This window comes from Schistocerca nitens, chromosome 4, assembly GCF_023898315.1.
Source record: "Schistocerca nitens isolate TAMUIC-IGC-003100 chromosome 4, iqSchNite1.1, whole genome shotgun sequence".
Classification (NCBI taxonomy): Eukaryota; Metazoa; Arthropoda; class Insecta; order Orthoptera; family Acrididae; genus Schistocerca; species Schistocerca nitens.
Window position 1 is genome coordinate 147094962 of NC_064617.1, and position 21488 is coordinate 147116449.

General features: G+C 41.8%; 1 protein-coding gene across 7 annotated transcripts in view; it reads right to left on the minus strand.

Annotated features, from left to right (window-relative positions):
- LOC126251335 (uncharacterized) overlaps positions 1 to 21488 on the minus strand; it is a 131690-nt gene that overhangs the window by 57990 nt on the left and 52212 nt on the right. For 3 of the 7 annotated variants that reach the window (XM_049951681.1, XM_049951683.1, XM_049951684.1), the window contains exons 2-3: positions 17379 to 17539; positions 14589 to 14748 (exon numbers count right to left, since the gene is read on the minus strand). In XM_049951681.1, the coding sequence (XP_049807638.1) occupies positions 14589 to 14748; positions 17379 to 17539 (321 nt within the window). Of the gene's footprint in view, positions 1 to 14588; positions 14771 to 17378; positions 17540 to 21488 lie in introns of those variants that run through there. The other 4 variants (XM_049951682.1, XM_049951685.1, XM_049951687.1 and 1 more) reach the window with 3 other exon arrangements.

The window sequence follows — 21488 nt, forward strand, 5'->3', positions numbered from 1 at the left end:
ATGGATCCGCTCCTCTGGGTATGGCAGGCTTCAGATTTTGGTCTTGGCCCTGTTCCTACCTCCAAAGAACCAGCTCCACGGTTTCTTTTCTGAACAATTTCCTGCAAATGCAACAAGGGCTGTGCAGGTAGTTGTGGGTGTCAGAAGGCTGGTATAGTTGTGGGTGTCAGAAGGCTGGTATTGAGTGCTCATTAATTTGTGTCAACAGCAAGGTGAACTCCTGCACTAACTCCCTCCAAGCAGATGAAACTGACGAACCAGATGTTGACAAAGACCTGGACTGTATATACCAGGTGACGAAAATTGCTGACTTTGAGGAGCCGAGTGACGGGGCGTTGGACTCAGAAATTACAGACTTTGAGGAGCCGAGTGGTGCAATGACAGTAGAAAGTCGACGTATGTTTGTGTACATACCTACTTTAACCCTTTTCATCAGATACATTTATATAAAATTTTGTAATTACGAAATATAATAACCACTACTTAATTTCAATGAGTGTCTCTCTCTTCCTGCCTCCTTCATATCAGTTGAACGGATATCACTATTTTATATCGAGGGTTAAGAACTGAGACCACGTATCTGACAAAAGACAAATTTTACAGGAGGGCTAAAAAACATAACTTTTTAATAAAAATTTTGATAGCTTTGATTTTTTTATTTAGAGCATAATCATTTACTACTCTCAGGTTGTGCATTGTCTTTTTTGCATCATTTTGTTATAACATATATTTTTTCCACTTACAAGTTTTTTTGAGCCAGGACTTTTTCTGACATGTGTCAGATGTCAGATACGAGGTCTCAGTTCTTAACCCTCGATATATGAAAAACTTCTTTAATATTATTTTTCAAATTTTACAAAATTTTAATATTTTATTCTATTACTATTTTAAATAAGTACAAGACAATGGGTTGCTATAGTTCTGTATTTAAAAGAGTGTACATAAGAATTAGGGAAGAACTACATTTGAAATTGTCTTCATTGATGATGAGAAATGGTCCAAATTTAATGAGGAGCTGTACACAAATGGGTGGTCCAATAAATTCACTTTTGGTTTCATCGAATGCAGAATTTATCTCTCCATATCTTTTTATGAACGACATTATTGATAGGTGGATTGGTTTCAACAATATTACCAAAAAACAGAGGTTAAAACAAAAATTTTTCATGAACATGTATAATTAGTCCAATTTCGAAGAGCACTAGTATGGAAACCGGTGGTCCAAAAAATATATGGATGGTCTCATTCAATGCAGAACTTCATGCCCTACAATTTTTAATTCCACTATGTTCCCGATATTGCGAGTCATTTACGAGATATAATCACAAAACTGAAAAATACCCCTTTTTCGAGTACATTTTTGCCCCCCTAACACTTTTCCACAACTCCGTCGAGGGGGAAAACTTAGGATTGTCATACTGGGACACAAACAAAGCCATTAAAACAATAAAACCTTTTGTAGCAATTATTTCCGATTTGAATGCTAATTCTACTGGACTAATAGGACACAACTGCTGTTTACAGTGGCGCCAATATCATTTGACTTCTTTAGAGCTTTGCTAACAATTTTTTGCAACTCTTTTACAAGTGTATTATTTAAATGTTCCATCTCTTTAGAAACTGGGATGAAAATGTCAAAGTTAAGTATATGACAACAGTGAGAATCAAACAATGGAAACTCCAAGTGGGGATAACAATATAAGGAAAAGATAGATTGCTACTTATTGTAAAGGTGACATATTAAGTTGCAGACAGGCACAACAAAAAGACACTTATGTATTAGCTTTCGGCCACAGCCTTTGTAAGAAAAGGAAATGCACATACACACATTCATTCACAAAGCAAATACACATGACCGCCATCTCTACAGCTCAGACTGTGTGTGTGTTTTTTTCCTTTTCTCATAAAGGCCACTGCCAAAAGGTAATGTATAATTGTCTTTTCATTGTGCCTGTCTGCAACATAACTTATCACCGTTACGGTAAGTAGCAATCTACCTTTTCCTTTTATTATTGACAATAGACAGAATTGTATGCATAGCATACACGGAAAATTATTATACAAATGTTCTTACAAGCAACAACATCAGAGTACAAGGCTATATGGAGAGACAAGTCCACACAAAAATCTGATGTACAGGCAAACCAGTGAACTTATAAGATACATTAGCGGCAATATGTCCGGTAACCTAAGATTTCGTCGCAGGGCAGTCAAAAGATGTGAATACATGACATCAACTCTTAGAAAGTAAGTAGTGTTGCAAAAACACTTTGGTGAATGAGTATTATTGAAACGCAAAATCAGTGTGTACAAGAACAGAACTGCGTAGAAAAAAACTTTATATGACCAGTATGGAGTCTTGTGCATGTTACACATTCCAACAGATTACTAACTAATACATTACAAGGTGGCAAAGGTAACAAAATGACCTCCATGTGGCACTGGTAGTGATATGTCGAAGTGTTAAGTAAAAATTATAAATGTCGGAACAAATTTCATGAAAACTGTAAAAGGTTGTGAAAATAATTTTGCAACTAAAAAAAAAATAAAATACACATTATAACTCGGTGTGGAGAAATGAAAATGGACAACTGTCAAGACAAAAATTTGAAATGTACATAGTAAAAGCAAAGAATGAAGGTTAATAATGTTGCTAAAAATATGATCATTTACAGAAATGGTGAAAGAGAATGAATAGGAGGAGGAAGGTCTATGTACTGGTCTTGCTTTTAGCAATTCTAGTTACTGTCATGATTTGTGGGAGTGAGTTTTAAATGCCTATCCTGTTATCCCTTTCAGTGATTCTTCTTCATTTCTGAGATGAAAATTTTGTAATTTAGTATCCAAGCAGAACTTATTTTAGAAACTTTTTCATATAGCAGAAGCCAAAATTAGACTACCCAAATCATTCATTACAGAGGACACTGTGAATTAAAGGTATAATTTTTCATAGTTTTCAGACTTGTGTACTTTTAATCTCTAAAATTACTGTGTCAAAGTAGGACAGTGCACCAGAATATGGGTCACTGTCAATTGGGCACCGCACCAACACTGAGGCAGGTCTTCAAGGCGAACAAGGTAGCCAAGTGTGGCTGGCAGAGAACCAGTGAATCCCTGTGAGAGGCCCACATGGAGGAGTAAAACACATTCATAGTCTCCTTAATGGCACGCAGTTTGTTGTGCGAACTGAGATTATGCCATTCCGTCTCCCAAAGGTGAAAAACCTAGCGGTGTAATAACAATCTCAGGTCAGTTTTGGAGATGCCCATCACCGGAAGTGGTTTCTGTGTAGCCTGTTTCCCAAGCCTGTCGGCAAGTACATTTCACAGGATTCCAATGTGGCCTGGGGTCCACAAAAACACCATGGAACAACTGGACCGTTCCAGGGCATACAGGGACTTCTGGATGGTCGCTACCAAAGGATGGTGAGGGTAGCACTGGTTGATAGCTTGTAGGCTGCTCAAGAAGTCTGTACACAGAAGAAACGACTCCCCAGGGCATGAAGGGATATACTGAAGTGCACGACATAGGGCCACCAGCTCTGCAGTGAATACACTGCAGCCATCAGGCAAGGAATGCTGTTCAATATGGCCTCTGTGGATGTAGGCGAAGCCAACATGGCCATCAGCTGTCAAGCTGTCAGTGTAAACCACGTCAGAGCCCCAGAACACGTCAAGAAGGGAGAGGAAGTGACAGCGGAGAGCCATGGGAGCAACTGAGTCCTTAGGGGCATGCGAAAGGTCCAGACTAATCTCCGGCCTAGGTGTACACCATGGAGGTGTATGCAGATGGAGCTGGGTGGGAGATGGTAAAGGGAAGGACTCCAGTTCAGACAGAAGGGATCGGACGCAAACCACAATCATGAGCCCTGCCCAGGGCCGCTGATGTGGGAGTTGAAACGTCGTGGGTGTGAAAAGGAGACGGTAGTTCAGATGTGCAGGAGAACTACAGATGTGTGAAACATAACTGGCGAGCAGTTGTGCATGCCTAACCTTCAAAGGAGGGACTCCAGCCTCCACCAGGACACTGGTCACTGAACTCGTCCTAAAAGCACCTGTCGCTAGCTGAACGCCGCAGAGGTGCACTGGCTTTAGTAAACACAATGCTGAGGGTGCTGCCAGACCATAAACCAGACTCCCATAGTCAAGGTGGGATTGAAAAAGGGCTCTGTAGAGCTGCAGCAGAGTACAGTGATGTACCCTGAGCCGTGGTAAAAATTGTTGTTTTGAAGAGTGTGCCGCAGCGCGTAGTGTGGAGCACTCGCTCCGTATCTGGTGGTGGCGCCACTGTGGCAATCGCAGCTTTGGCGTCTCCCTCTGGTGGGAAAGGGGAAAGGTTGCTGTTCACGTGCATTTAAGGGGCGCTATGAGCTCGCCAGTCGGTCATTCTGGGTCAGTCTCTCGTCCCCAGCTTTCTAGTCTGTCTCTCGTCCGCATTTGTTAGGCAGTTAGTGTCTGTCTGTCGTTCGGAGTGCTAGTATGTCTGTCGTTCAGATCAACCTGTAAAGCCGGCAAAATGAGAGTATTTCTACTCCGCCAGTAAGAGAATTCATCGAGTGGTCGCCTGGTTGGGGCTTAGTTACTGCATCTGAGTCTGCGCGTTAGGCCGCCAGTCTGCTCGACTTTGCTCAGGCAATGGTCATTGGTGGTTAGATCGATCAGTTGGTTGGTCGCGCACTGAGACAAAAGATGACTTGTCCATCTTGAGCGTCAGCGCATGTGAGGTCGCCACATGAGTCCAGTGGGCCGCGGTGTATAGCGAGGGGTAGTGACTTCGCGGTCAACAAGAGAGCAACAAGAGTCAATCCACGGCATCAGTCTGGCCGGTGCAAGCTGTGACACCATGAGATGGGAGATAGGCGCGCCTTCCTGCGTCCGTTGAAGCGGCTGGCAGTGGACGGTTCGGGAGAGCGATTTGGGGGTGCTGCGCCAGGTCTTCTCAAGAAATCGCAGTTTATTAGAAGTTAAGTGATTGGTGATATATTGTTTGATTTACTCTTGTTAAATTCTACTTGTTTTCTTGGTGAAGCCGCAAGCTGTTTTGCTTTAGGGTCGTCCCTCCATTCTTCTCTGTTTGCCCACCCGCGGGAAGGTGGTTGTTTATAAATTGGGTGGTCCGTTTTTCCCTTGTGGAGTAGGGGCGGGTTAGAGCAACCTGCGGTTCGGGTTGTTCGGTAATCTCCCTATCAATCTACCGTACATCAGTAGCTGCCACTGTCATGTTTGTTGGATTTGGTGTGTTGAAGAATTTATTGCTTGGAGTGTAATGGCCTAATACCTGAAATATGTTTTTATCTTTGGAAACTTTGATATTATTGCCTATGGTCTTGAGAAGCGCTATCTGTGTACTGTAGAGCATCTTAACTATTGGTTGGCCAACCTTGAAGAATTTTATATAAGATTGCATTTCATGGGCTTTTATTTAAATGATAATTTTATTATATGAACTTGCCACCCTTTCACCATAAGACATTTCTTAGAAGTTAAAATCAAGTTACACCATCGGTGGCAAGGTTAATATTTTAATTGTTAGTGTTTTGTACCATTTCCATCCCTCCTACAGGGGGTGCACAGTTTGTGTGCTTGTGTAAATTGTTAAAACTCTTAGTTTAAAGTTATCTGGTGCATTGGAGATTTGCACCAGTGTAGTCTTTCAGAGGCTGTTGTGAGCGGTCGTAACTACGGCCGTGTCAAAAGGGAGCAGCAAGCTTCTCTGCCCGAAAGCTCATACAGTCAAAACAAGTTTTCTTTTTGCCTCTGAATAAATTGTAACTTTAATATTTAGAGGGTACTTTCTGATTATAATTTTAAATCTGTTTCTGTAAAAAATGCTTTTAGGCACTATTAAAGTGAATAAAATTTCCATTTGTTAAAAGGAATTTGGTTATGATTTCATCAGTTACTCCCTGGCACGTTTACATAGTGTGATTAAATGTGTTATTGTCCTTGATCAATCGCTAGTAAATAAAATAAATACTTAAGAATATTCTTTGAAAATAAATCACGGTTCACACCCCAGTTGGTGTTGCTCAGGCAGCGGAGGGCATTGAGGTGCTGCCAGCACTCTTAAGCTGACAAAGGTGAGGAAGCCATGTCAACCAGGCGTCGAAAACCCATCCTACGAATCGATATGTCTCCACTACAGAGTGTGGATTGTCACTAAAGCAAAGTTCTGGTTCCGGATGAACAGCACGACGCCAACAGACATGCATAACACACAACTTTGTGACTGCAAGCTGTGGGATAGAGCCCATGACTGCGCCTTGTGGCTGGCTCTCTGTAGGTGCTGCTCAGTAACACCAGTACTGGAGCAGAGGTATGAAATGCAGAAGTCGTCTGCGTACAGAGAAGATGAGACAGATGGCCCCACAGCTGCTGCTAGGCCGTTAATGGCCACTAAAAATAGATTGACACTCAATACAGAGCCCTGCGGAACTTCATTCTCCTGGAGATGGGGGGGGCACTATGGGAGGCACCAACCTGGACACGGAAAGTATGGAGCAACAGGAAATTTTGGTTAAATTCGGGAGTAAGCCCCGGGGACCCCATTCATACAATGTGGCAAGGATATGATATCTGCAGGTCGTGTCGTAAGCTTTTCTTAAGTCAAAAACGATGGCAACAAGGTGTCGGTGCCTGGAAAAGGCTGTTCGGACGGCAGACTCGAGGGACACAAGATTATTAGTGGTAGCACGACCGTGGCGGAAACTGCCCTGGCGTGGAGCCAGTAGGCCATGTGACTCCAGGACCCCACCCAACCACCGACACACCATACATTCTAGCAGCATACGAAGAACGATAGTAAGGGTGATGGGCCAATAGCTATCCACATCAAGCGGGTTTTTGCCGTGTTTGAACACTGGTATGGTAGTGCTCTCCTGCCATTGCTACAGAAAGACGCCATTGTACCAGATCCAGTTGAAGATAATGAGGAGATGTCTCTTGCAGTCAGACGAGAGATGTTTAATCATCTGACTGGATCCGATCTGGACCAGGTGCTGCGTCAGCGCAAAGTGCAAGGGCACTGAGGAGCTCCCATTCTATAAACGGGGCATTACAGGGTTCACTATGGCGTGTAATGAATGAGAGGACCTTCAAATCCAGCCGCCGTTTGAGACTGCGAAAGACTGGTGGACAATTCTCCAACGCAGAGGCTCAAGCATAGTGCACAGCCAAGTGCTTGGCAACCGCGTTTGCGTTGGTAGATAACACGCCATAAATGGTAACACCATGTACACTTGTTGGGGTCTGTTACCCAAAAACACGTCTGACCTTCATCCAGACTTGGGAAGGTGACATATGGCACCCACTTGTTAAGACATACCTCTCCCAACACTCCTGTTTCCGTCTTTTTATACGCTGACGAATGCGGGTGCAGAGCTGTTTAAAGGCTATTAGATGCTCGAGGGGAAGGGTGCCGCTTATGTCGCTGTAGAGCTCACCAACGCTCTTTAATCAGCAACTCCCATACCAAGGTATTGACTTTCGCTGGGGGCACCGGAAAGAATGAGGGATCACATTTTCCGCCACAAAAACAACCATCGTAGTGACCTGCTCAACCACAACATCATTGTCACCATGTGGGGGAGATGCAACAGTGACAGCACAGGTGAAGGCTTCGCAGTGTGCCTTGTTGAAAGCCCATCTGGGTATGTGTCCGTGGGCATTACACCAGGGGAATGACAGGAAGATAGGGAAGTGGTCACTACCACACAGGTCATCATGTGCTCTGCAGTGAATTGATGGGAGAAGCCCAGGACCGCAAACCAAGAGATCAATGGCCGAATATGTGCCATGTGCCACACTGAAATGTATGGGGGCACCTGTATTTAAGAGGCAGACGTCAAGTTGTGACAGTAAATTTTCGACATCTCTACCTCGGCCAGTAAGCACAGCGGCACCCCACAAGGGGTTATGGGTGTTAAAATTTCCCAAAAGTAGGAAAGGTTTAGGGAGTTGACCAATCAGTGCCGCCAATGCGTTAAGGGATACTGCACCATCTGGAAGAAGATATACATTGAAGACAGTTATTTCCTGCATCTTCCTTATCCTGACAGCCACAGCTTCAAGAGGGGTTTGAAGGGGCACAGGTTTACTGCCTACAGAGATATAGACACAAACTCCACCTGACACACTACGGTTCTTGTAATATCCCCTATAGCCACAAAGGGCAGGGGTCCGCATTGCCGGGAACCAGGTTTCCTGAAGGGCAATGCAGAAAGCAGGTGTAAAGTTTAAGAGTTGCCGTAGCTCAGCCAGGTGGTGGAAATAACCACAGCAATTCCACTGGAGGATGTTGTGATCATGAGGCAGGGAAGGCATGAAAAATGAGGCAGTTTACGCATCAGGGTCACCTGCTGCCACTGATTGAGTACCTGTGCAATTGGCATACATTGAGTCTGAGGGCCCAGAGAGATCTAGGTCCTGAGCGGATGCCAGAATTTCCACTTCATCCTCAGACACAGAGCTTGTAGGGAGCGGTGGTATGGGTGCCACTGCAAGGTCTGGGTTCTTGGGGGTCTTCTTTTACGTTTTCTCTCGCAGCTCCTTTGGTTTTTCCGGCTGGGAGGGCTTCACTGAGTTAGTCTCAGGGACCGAGGAGGACCGTGAAGCCCTACGACCAGCTACCTATGGTTGCTTCAGCCACTGGTGGGTGTCCGCGTTGCCACTGGTAGGAACCTGGGAAGGGAGTGACCTGAGGGACCCCTTCCTAGCAAGAGGAGCTGAAGAAGACGTGCACTTCCCCGGATGAGAAGTGGGGACACTGATGTCCCTGATGGTGGTGGTGGTGGGGGGTGGGGTGGGGGTGGGGGGGTGGGGAATGTTGCTCCCAATGTAGGTGTTGTGGGATCAACAGGGATAGAGGTGCCCCCCACCATCAAGGGAGCAGGTGGAGTCTGACGGTTCTGAGAACCAATTGCACATGGTGGAATGGAAGGTGCTAGAACTGCTGTAGCAGTCTTGTAAGTGAATGTCATATGCACAGGATGTGGCCTCTCATATTTTCTCTTAGCCTCAGTGTAGGTCAGTCCGTCCAGGGTCTTGTATTCCATAATTTTCCTCTCTTTCTGTAAACTCCTGCAGTCTGGTGAGCAAGGTGAACGATGCTCTCCAAAGTTGACACAGATGGGAGGCGGGGTACATGGTATATTGGGATGTGATGGACATCCACAATCGCTACATGTGACGCTGGAAGGACAACGGGAAGAAATACGGCCAAACTTCCAGCACTTAAAGCACCGCATTGGGAGAGGGATATACGGCTTGAGATCACAGTGGTAGACCATCAATTTGACCTTCTTAGGTAATGTGTCACCCTCGAAGGCCAAAATGAAGGCACTGGTGGCAACCTGATTATCCCTCGGACCCCGATGGACGCACCGGATGAAATGAACACCTCGCCACTCTAAATTGGCGTGCAGCTCGTCGTCAGACTGCAGAAGGAGGCCCCTGTGGAATATACTACCCTGGACCATATTTAAGCTCTTATGAGATGTGATGGTAATGGAAACATCCCCCAGCTTGTCACAACCGAGTAATGCCCGAGACTTGGCAAGGATGCCGTTTTTATCAAGACTGACCCTGACCGCATTTTAGACGAGCCCTCCACTTCCCAAACTGAGGCTTCATTGAGATGAAAGATTCCCCATCAACTCTCGTACATATGAGGTACCAGGGCGAATAAGCTTCCTTGCCATCCTTACCCTGGCGCCACATGGTGTGGCCAGGGAGGAGAACGATTCGGGGTCGCATTTCTTTGCATTGAAGTTGGACCTCAATCGCTTAGAGGCTGCTGGTGGTGGACTACGGGCAAGAGATGATGTACTACACTTCATGGCATGTCATCCGCCATGATGCCACCCAGCCGCAGCAAAAGCCACCTGGCAGGATGGCCATTGCCGGGAGTTCCGAGGCCCCAGGGTGAAGGCCATTATCATCATCAGTGCAGAAAACGATACTGCACAGTGGATGGAAGAAAATGCACCCAGGAGGGTGACCTTGCCCAACAGCTGGAGAATGAGCTAAAGTGCAGAGCCACGTCAACAAAAGAAGTGAAAGGCCTCAGCACACGATGCACCATGTAAGGCAGCCTTCCCCAATTGGCTCATTCTTTGGGAAAATTTTGAAAAATGGTGGACAAACACTACAGGGGACCATCACATAAAGGCTGAAATGTGTGAGACTACTCTTAGTCGTCTCTTACGAGAGGCAGGAATACCATGGGCCTATTCCAACCCCCGGACCCACAGGGGGTTATCAGGGGGCCACAAATGTACGTGTACATGACAATTCCTCACATACACTGGCTACCATGCTAGGGAGAGAGCAACATTCTCCACACTGCCTGCACAATCTGTAAAAAATTTGAAAGAAGTAGAGCTCAAACCCAGATGTTGGGACCAGACACCAATCAACCAAAGTATGTGGTGCGAAATGGGGGACTAAAGTGAAAGAAGCCAGAATCGACATCCTACAAGTGAGCTATTTTGTCAGCTGGGAATCCATCCTAGAGATCTCACCATTCAGATTTTATCAGTTAAAAAAAATTAAAAATTGGCTGTACACTATTCCACACAACCAGCATGTTGTATAACACAGTAAAATGTGATAAAGTGTTTTATAGGTTCACTGAGGCTGTGCCTTTACTAGACGTAAAAACAAGGAATTTCAATGTAGGGATATTAGCTGTCAATCTAAGGTCACTTCAATAGCATATTTTCTTAGGTTGTGGCCAGGTCTTCATTAAGAACCTTCGTTGTGATGTCAATTCAACAGATGTTTATCTGTAGGAGCATATGGTGTATTTTAATTGAAACTGCAAAACGATGGTGGAACATGTATAAACTTACAATAGAATATATACAGAATCTGTTAAAAGCTTAAAATTTACTTGTTAATTTTGATGATTTCTGTTGTATATGGCACAGCAGTTTAGCACCTTCCTCTTGTTGTTAACATCCACATTTGTGCAAACTCATATTCCAAAAACAAAGTTTTCTTGATTTTCGACAACTGCTTCTGATACCATCATCAGCAGTGAAAGTACTGACTGTCAGTGTTGGCCAAGTCTGACAGTCAGAAAGTTGGTTTGAATACTACAGTGCTCATACTAGGTATGTTCCTATTGGAGGCAGTATGCCATTGCCTTCCTCTGACTTTGAAACTGATTTACCCTACCAGTTATTGGGGGACCCAAACTTCAATGTTGCCCTGAAGCACAGTGCTACTTAGCATTTTTCACATGACCATATGTTGCTAGAGATGAAAGAAACTTTAAGCAACAAACTGAAATCCTAAAACTGGCCAGGGATGTAATCTCAGACATTGCAGCCCACAGTCTGGCACTTTATCACTAAGCCACCAAAACAGAAGTAAAATACACTCCTGAAAAGACCATACGTGACTTTAACATTTAAATTTACCAAAAAAGGAAGATTATGTAATTAATGTCCTACTGACAAAAGAGTACTAGCTAAATTTAATAAGTATGAAGCATGAATTCATCAACGGTGTTTAAGGAAACATTTTAGCATTTGTGACATGTGGTTTATGAAGTCCATTTATGCCCAAAGTTTTACGAACTGAATATGAGCAGTGTTGTTGAATATACAAAAGCCACAAAGCAAGGAATTCTAGAAAAATGCAGAGAAATTGATGCTTAATACAGGAACTGGCACTGTCCTGAAACAATAACAAGATGTCGAAATGCATTCACAGTTGCGAATACTAACACCCGTCAGATGTATAAGGACATGATGACAATGAAAATTCGTGCTGGATTAGGACTCGAACCCAGATTTCCCACTTTGTGCGAGTGGTCACCTTAATAACTTTGTCACTGGCAGACCCAAACGTCACCGAGCGAGGTGGCGCAGTGGTTAGCACACTGGACTCGCATTCGAGAGAACGATGGTTCAATCCCGCATCCGGCCATCCTGATTTAGGTTTTCCGTGATTTCCCTAAATTGCTTCAGGCAAATGCCGGGATGGTTCCTTTGACAGGGCACGGCCGACTTCCTTCCCCATCCTTCCCTGGTCCGATGAGACCGATGACCTCGATGTTTGGTCTCTTCCCCTAAAACAACCCAACCAGAGACCCAAACTTCCATAGGTTATCATTCCTGCGTCACAGCCTTTCATGTACAGGAGCGGACATTATAATTGAAAGACGTTGTCCGTTATTGGTGGATAAATACAATATTGCGATGCAAATACATTTTATGTATTTTAGGACGGCTGTAGTCACTGTAGTGCCTGTCCTTTGGACAAACACGTATGTCTAAAGGAACACTGCATTGTTGTTCTCAACAGCCCAGGCATTGATGCATGTCCGAAGGATTATTGCATTGTTCTTAACAATGCAGGCACTGCAATATCGAAAAACAAATGTAATATAATATATTGTGTGTAAATAAGTAAAAAGGTCCTTTAATATTTGATTAAACTAATGACATTCAATTATTGTGAAAATTCTTAACAACAAAAATATATAGGAGTATGCAAAAGAAGCACTGTAAGGGTGAATGTGCACATAAAACCAATTGTAGGAAAGGCAGATCGAGGATTGAGGTACTTGGGAAGAATCGTACAGAAATGTAATTCATCTGCAAAGAATGAAATGTACAAAAATTGTTAATCTGGTTCTGGTGTATCACTCATCACTCTGGGACACTAACCAGGAAGGCTTAATAGAGAAGGTGCAAAGAACAGATATGAATTTCAACTCAGATTCAATTACTCCGTGTGAAAGAGACTTTAAAATGTTCATCCAACTCTAGTGGCAGATGCTATAACAAAGCGTTGTGCACCACAGAGAGACTAGTGTTGACATTATAGAGAGAGAGAGAGAGAGAGAGAGAGAGAATATTTCAAGACTAGTGTCTACCAAGTATATATCTGGAAATAAATATACTGGAAGATCAGAGAGTTCAAAAGTGCACATGTGGTTCGTGGCAGTCACTCTCTCAACACACCATCTGTGAATGGAACTGTAATATGTCAGATTAATAGTGCTGTGTGATTTATCTTTACCACATGCCATAAGGTGACTTGTTAAGTAAAGATGCAGTTAGGAACAGAGGTAAACCCATATCTTGATCATGTAATAGGAAAGTGTGCTTCACAGTGGCAGAATATATTAAAAAAATCAATTTACCCATAGAAGTGTTTTTCTCGTTTAGGGTTTTATGTAGCTGATGGCTTGCTCCTTGTAGTCAAAGCTGAGTCAGAACATTTCATGAGATCTTGACCCGACATAACATCTGATGTATTTACTTTTTGCTTTAATCCGGTTGCCTTTGTTGATTCTCATGAAGTAGAGGTCCTGCTAATCAGTGTCTCTGAAATCCCATATGTAACCAAGGAAAGGCTTCACTTCTTCACATTCTGCAGCTATTATTGGGGCAAAGGAAGATAACTTCTTTTCATGTCACATAAAAGCACGTCCACTGCTTTCCTTTTACCAAACATATACTTCCTTGAATGAGTGTACAGATCATCAGAGTGACCAGTGAATTTGAGTAGAACACAACTTTACTTAGGAGACACACGTTGGAGCCTCAACATGACAGTCAAGATTACAATATATTTCATTTGACATAAAACCATCTTGTATTTTCATTCTTGGAGATTGTGGTTGCTCTTTGACATTCAAGTGACTGCCAAGCTGCAACAGCAAAAAGTAAAAGGCTCCATCCACAGCAGGTGAACCGGTTTATTTTCTATCACACCTTGTCGTTTTCTTGTATTCCACATCTACTGTTTACTATCTGCACATACAAAAACAAACACCCACAAACAGTATATATTCCACAACTTACTTCCCACTTAATACTATTCTGTCATGCCGCGCGGGATTAGCCGAGCAGTCTAAGGAGCTGGAGTCATGGACTGTGTGGCTTATCCCGGTGGAGGTTCGAGTCCTCCCTCGGGCGTGTGTGTGTGTGTGTGTGTGTGTGTGTGTGTGTGTGTGTGTGTGTGTGTGTGTGTGTGTGTGTTTGTCCTTAGGATAATTTAGGTTAAGTAGTGTGTAAGCTTAGGGACTGATGACCTTAGCAGTTAAGTCTCATAACATTTCACACACAATTGAACATTTTTATTCTGTCATGATCATCTTTCCTCATACTACACAAAGAGTGTGAAATGTCGTTTGCCTAAATGGCATGTAACACTTCACCCTGAGGTTGCTTCCCAGATTTGGTGCCAGGGACATCAAAGACGCAGATAAAGAAACAGATACGAAACAGTGTATTACTTTCAAAAATGTGAGACAACTGTGTACAATGCTGTGTTATAGAAACTACCGCATGGACAACCACTGAGAATTAAGAAATGAACAACACTGTTGCTCTATTCCGGTGCTCGTGTTATAACAGTTTTTCATCCTAGTAATAAAAGAATTTTAATTACAGTAACTAAAACATACATGACCATAGGCTTTTACAATTAGAGTTTAGCAGAAGCTAATATGTACCATAGTACTGTATTAGTTGCTAAGCAGTGACCAATAACATGAAAAGCTAAGCAATTTAAGAAATAATTCAAAGAATAAAAAAGTTACGGTAGACCATATGTTTGAATATTTCTTACTTCAAAGTCCACTCTATTTCATCATACACTTCAAGATTTTCATCTCTTTCTTCTTTCACTAATTTAATTTCCATTTCTATAACTGCAGTATCATTACATAAATATAGGGGATCATCTTCAAAAGTTACGCCATTTGTTTCTTCGGCTTTCAGGATCTCCCACCGGAAACAAAAGAAAACACACTATAAACTATATCTGATTGACTCTCTCTCTCTCTCTCTCTCTCTCTCTCTCTCTCTCTCTCTCACACACACACACACACACACACACACACACACACACACACACACACACAGATAGCTTTTTAGTTTATTAGAATACAAACCGGTTGACTAAAGGTGATATATTTTACGCTTTTGTATTTAATTAGCTTTATATAGCACAATAATGACATAACTTATGTTTAGTTATAGTTTATACCTGTCAGTGTGCACCTCCCTAGCAGCAGCACAAACAACGTTGCAACATTAATATATAACTGAATCCATCCCATGTCCAATGGATATGTTTTGTGTCACTGGGAACTTTAGTATTTAATGTCCCATCGCAGTGCAAGCTCTGAACAGAGAAAGAAATGATCCTTTTGCTTAACAAAGGAAACAACCAGGGATTTGCTTTGAGTGATTTAGAGGAACCATGGAAATCTAAATCTGGTTGGCCAGATGAGAATTTCAACAGTCACTCCCATGGGTGCAACTCCAGAGTCCTAACCACTAAATCATCTAGCTATGTTTTTCCTTGTTCACTTCGTGTTGGTGGCAGAAATTGTACATAAATAGATTCCACCACAGGGCATGATGCAAGGAACCTGTAGCCACGACAGAAATGCAAAGTCTTTTTTGTATTTTTTAATGAGATGAAAAGATTCTAGGAGTCATCGGCTGATGAGTCTGACTGGATGTTTTTTCAGTCCATGCTCACAGACCTCCCAAAACCTAGTGACAGACAGGGAAGAGCTCTAAATGCAAAATTTCTGCTGCTGTTGAATGAGCAGCTAGATGAAGCCAAGAAGGAGATGCTGTAATTTTCGTCAACATCATCATGGGCTTCTTCCATTTCTAACACAACATTGTCTATTCATACACAGAATTTGCCACTAATTCTACATCATCAATGGTGACTCATTTACATCAGATCGGGCAATGTTCCTTATACGTACATGTGAATCTGAATCATATTCTACCATAACTCACTGAACAGTTGCAGCTTTTCAAATCGTACTCATTACCCATATATGTACTTCACTGAGTTAAGTACCACAGTATGTGGTCTTATTAAAAATAAATTCTTCATAGTGGCATTTTTAATGTAATGATCACATTTTCACTAACTTATCTTATTATAATCAGTAGTTTATCAGCAGGAGAAATAGCAAGCCAAAAATTTGTGTCCTGCTTTTCAGTTGATACTAGTTGCTCTAAAAAGTGGAAACTGTTCTGTACTCACTCTGCAGAATTTGGTTCATGTTGAGAGCGCTCACAAGGAACCATTGCCAAACTATGTTTGACATTAATAGCGTTACACAGGTGCACCCAGCATTTCCTTTTCTTTTTCAGTTGTTAGAGCTTTAAATATCGATAAACCAAAACAGAAGAACTCAAGGTTGCAACTGAGCCTGAAACACAACTTGTCCTGTCTTCTTGTTTGTCATAATGCAGGTCGCATCGTGTATTGTATTGCAGACTGTATCATCCCAGTGGGAACACAAATACCGCACCAATAAGTACTGCATCACATGGCCATTACAATGAACTATATCACACATTGCCTCAGTGTGAACACACGTTATTAAACAGCTTTAGATTGAACAGCCTTTGTATGTCCATCTTTTCAGAGATGGGAACCTTGACAGTTCACTATAGAATGTCAAATCAAATACCTTTCAGCTGTCTATCTGTAACTTCAAAACTGTTATTTTATTGGGCTTTCAGTTTTGGCGGTATATTACCCCACCTTCAGGCCCCCTGACCAATGTGTAGGAAGATTCAAACCTCGGTTCTGGTCACAATAGGGGCCTGCATTCAAAGACTGGTATGTAGATTCCAACTTAATACAACGATCACTTCAAACAGCATCTGCAAACCATTGATGGAACATTCTATGTACATTCTACCTACGTATGGCTGAATGAGATCTTGAATCATGGTGTGCAATTAATAACCTTGTGAGCTAAATCTCAAACTGAATGCTAGTAGAATTCAAGAAACAATGTTGCTGTGGACTTCCCATATTGCCACAGGTAAAAAAATAGGATGCAGGATCCTACATGAATTGCAACTGAAGACGTAGTGTCAGATCCTGAAAGTGAAAAGCTCAGTTATGAAATAATGCCTGTAGAGTTCAGTTGTAGCATTATGCCGAAGTATTTTACTAATCGATGTGACTGTGTCAAGCTGTACACCACTATACCAGGATTGTTTTCTGTACTCATCTGCACTAGACTTGAACAACAAAATAGAATTTGTTTCTGTAATGTTTTTAATCACAGCAGTTCTATAAATTTATTACAGGCCTATTATGTCTTTCAAATATTCTAACTTACATTTTAAGTGTAGCCACCTAACATGACACACGAATAATAGGATTCATTATTAATCACCAACATAACAAAATTACTAAACTATTTTAATAATTATGGCTCCATCATAAGATGCTTCTACATGACAAATCACTGAAGACTTACTCTTTTTCTCTTCATGTCACACCAAGTGTTACAGTTGTCAACATAATCAACAGTAACTACTGTAAAATCTAGCCACATCACTCTGAAGTAATGTTTTATTATTACTTACTGTCCCAGGTCAGCTTCTGTGGGTACATTGCCATCAGAAATATTTGTAAAACAGTCCTTCATCAACAGATGAACTGCTGCAATTTCATTCTTATCGACTGCGCATTTAGACAGCCTTTCTTCAAAATCCTTCAACATGCGGCAAGTTCCAGTAATACTGCTGTGAAAATATATCAGTGTTATGAATGTAATGTTAAAAATAATAAGATAGGTAAATTAGAACAAATATAGGTTGAAGTGACAAATCACATTCAATTGAAATCAAATATCATGTTGAAGAGGCACATGAGACATTTACAAAATCTCTTCAAAAAATCGTTTCAGTATGCATACAAAACTACAGCTTATGAAGTCATCGTTGTTGCATAATGATCAATATGGGAAAGAATACAACCTCTGTGAGTCGTGATAATGCTTTGTTAAACAGCTCTTGGTTCAACAGTGAGTTTTACAGTTGAGTGTTTTTTAGTGTGCACTAGTGTTGCAGTAGTTAATGTCCAGTCTTCAGGCATGTTCGATTATGAATGCTTGGTTGGAGGAAGTATTCAAAATAAAGAAAAATAGAGTACTAAATTTCATGGTTGTGTGTCAGGAGAATGTCTAACAGTAACTCATAAGCAGAGAATGTCGTCCAAGACTCAATCCTTCATCAAAGTTGAAGTTTTATTCAAATTCCATGTTATGACTTATTACAACAATTTAACAACACCACTCAGCAAAGGATATAATAAACCAATAGTGGCATTTCAGTCCACTGTATTTAATGAACACCCAACCAGTAATCTAATAAGGTTAATGATGAAAAAAGCCATAATCGACAAGAAATGAAGTGAGCAACAAGGAGGAACCTCACAAGCTAATTAAGTCATATGTCTTCACAGTTTTCCTGTATGGGCCAGAAGTATGGACTCTCAAAAGGGCTACAAAAAACAATGAATGCCATTGTGATGTGGATTTCTAGAAACAGAGTCAGAATATCCTGGACTGACAATGGTCCAAACTGCTAAAAGGGTTGGAAATTGGAGACCATCAAGAAAATGAAACTTTATTAACTCAGTCAAGTGACTCCTGAGTGGTACAGACAAGACTCTTCAAGGTAAAATAGTCACAGATATTGATGAATCTGATCCTCTGAAATTCAAGAAATTGATTTCGAGTTTCATCTAATGTTGTTGTTGTTGTTGTGGTCTTCAGTCCTGACACTGGTTTGATGCAGCTCTCCATGCTACTCTATCCTGTGCAAGCTTCTTCATCTCCCAGTACCTACTGCAGCCTACATCCTTCTGAATCTATTTAGTGTATTCATCTCTTGGTCTCCCTCTACGATTTTTACCCTCCACACTGCCCTCCAGTACTAAATTGGTGATCCCTTGACGCCTCAGAACATGTCCTACCAACCGATCCCTTCTTCTAGTCAAGTTGTGCCACAAACTTCTCTTCTCCCCAATCCTATTCAATACCTCCTCATTAGTTATGTGATCTACCCATCTTATCTTCAGCATTCTTCTGTAGCACCACATTTCAAAAGCTTTTATTCTCTTCTTGTCTAAACTATTTATTGTCTATGTTTCACTTCCATACATGGCTACACTCCATACAAATACTTTCAGAAACGACTTCCTGACACTTAAATCAATACTTGATGTTAACAAATTTCTCTTCTTCAGAAACACTTTCCTTGCCATTGCCAGTCTACATTTTATATCCTCTCTACTTCGACCATCATCAGTTATTTTGCTACCCAAATAGCAAAACTCCTTTACTACTTTAAGTGTCTCATTTCCTCGTCTAATTCCCACAGCATCACCCGACTTAATTCGACTACATTCCATTATCCTCGTTTTGCTTTTGTTGATGTTCATCTTAAACCCTCCTTTCAAGACACTGTCCATTCCGTTCAACTGTTCTTCATCTAATGGTCTTTTCTAAATGGCAATGGATAAAGTAAAAATTGCTTTGTGGTGCAGCAATATCGAGTAATGGCTCAGCATTTGAAGAAAATTATGTTGATGGCATCTTAAACTATTCCATTCCTGAGGTACAACCCCAGTAATAAGGGAGGATAACAAAGTATTGCACAATAACTTTTTTCTCCCCTGGTATCACAGCTGGAATATTGAAATTTCACAATGATACAGTTTGAAATTTGCACTACAAGGGTATTTTGTATTCACGTGCAGCTCTAACAAGAGAATCCCGATCTATCAAAAAACATGGTGTGTACATTACTGCCGTCAGCTTGTGAAGAGCAGCAAAGTAGAGTTCGATATTTTTTGGCCAAAGCTCATAAACTGAGAGAAATTCACAGGGACACGCATGGCATGCACAGGGACGACTGTATGGACTGTAGCAACATCTCCAGGTGGCGTGCATTGTTCGAAGAGGTCTGTGTGGACTTAAATGATTCGGCACACTCTGGGTGGCCAGAAACAGCTGCAACCCCACAGCCACTGAGGCAGCAATTTTTGAATGACTGGCATGTGCAACTGTGAAACTTATTGCACCAGTCAACATTTCCTACAGTGTCATGTATGATGTTGTTGTTGTTGTGGTCTTCAGTCCTGAGACTGGTTTGATGCAGCTCTCCATGCTACTCTATCCTGTGCAAGCTTCTTCATCTCCCAGTACCTACTGCAACCTACATCCTTCTAAATCTGCTTAGTGTATTGATCTCTTGGTCTCCCTCTACGATTTTTACCCTCCACGCTGCCCTCCAATGCTAAATTTGTGATCCCTTGATGCCTCAAAACATGTCCTACCAACCGATCCCTTCTTCTAGTCAAGTTGTGCCACAAACTTCTCTTCTCCCCAATTCTATTCAATACTTCCTCATTAGTTACGTGATCTACCCACCTTATCTTCAGCGTTCTTCTGTAGCACCACATTTCGAAAGCTTCTATTGTCTTCTTGTCCAAACTGGTTATCGTCCATGTTTCACTTCCATACATGGCTACACTCCATACAAATACTTTCAGAAACTACTTCCTGACACTTAAATCTATACTAGATGTTAACAAATTTCTCTTCTTCAGAAACGATTTCCTTGCCATTGCCAGTCTACATTTTATATCCTCTCTACTTCGACCATCATCAGTTATTTTACTCCCTAAATAGCAAAACTCCTTTACTACTTTAAGTGTCTCATTTCCTAATCTAATCCCATCAGCATCACCCGAATTTAATTTGACTACATTCCATTATCCTCGTTTTGCTTTTGTTGATGTTCATCTTATATCCTCCTTTCAAGACACTGTCCATTCCGTTCAACTGCTCTTCCAAGTCCTTTGCTGTCTCTGACAGAATTACAATGTCATCGGCGAACCTCAAAGTTTTTAACTTCTTCTCCATGAATTTTAATACCTACTCCGAATTTTTCTTTTGTTTCCTTTACTGCTTGCTCAATATACAGATTGAATAACATCGGGGAGAGGCTACAACCCTGTCTCACTCCTTTCCCAACCACTGCTTCCCTTTCATGCCCCTCGACTCTTATAACTGCCATCTGGTTTCTGTACAAATTGTAAATAGCCTTTCGCTCCTTGTATTTTACCCCTGCCACCTTCAGAATTTGAAAGAGGGTATTCCAGTTAACGTTGTCAAAAGCTTTCTCTAAGTCTACAAATGCTAGAAACGTATGTTTGCCTTTTCTTAATCTTTCTTCTAAGATAAGTCGTAAGGTTAGTATTGCCTCACGTGTTCCAACATTTCTACGGAATCCAAACTGATCTTCCCCGAGGTCCGCTTCTACCAGTTTTTCCATTCGTCTGTAAAGAATTCGTGTTAGTATTTTGCAGCCGTGACTTATTAAACTGATAGTTCGGTAATTTTCACATCTGTCAACACCTGCTTTCTTTGGGATTGGAATTATTATATTCTTCTTGAAGTCTGTGGGTATTTCGCCTGTCTCATACATCTTGCTCACCAGATGGTAGAGTTTTGTCATGACTGGCTCTCCCAAGGCCATCAGTAGTTCTAATGGAATGTTGTCTACTCCCGGGGCCTTGTTTCGACTCAGGTCTTTCAGTGCTCTGTCAAACTCTTCACGCAGTATCTTATCTCCCATTTCATCTTCATCTACATCCTCTTCCATTTCCATAATATTGTCCTCA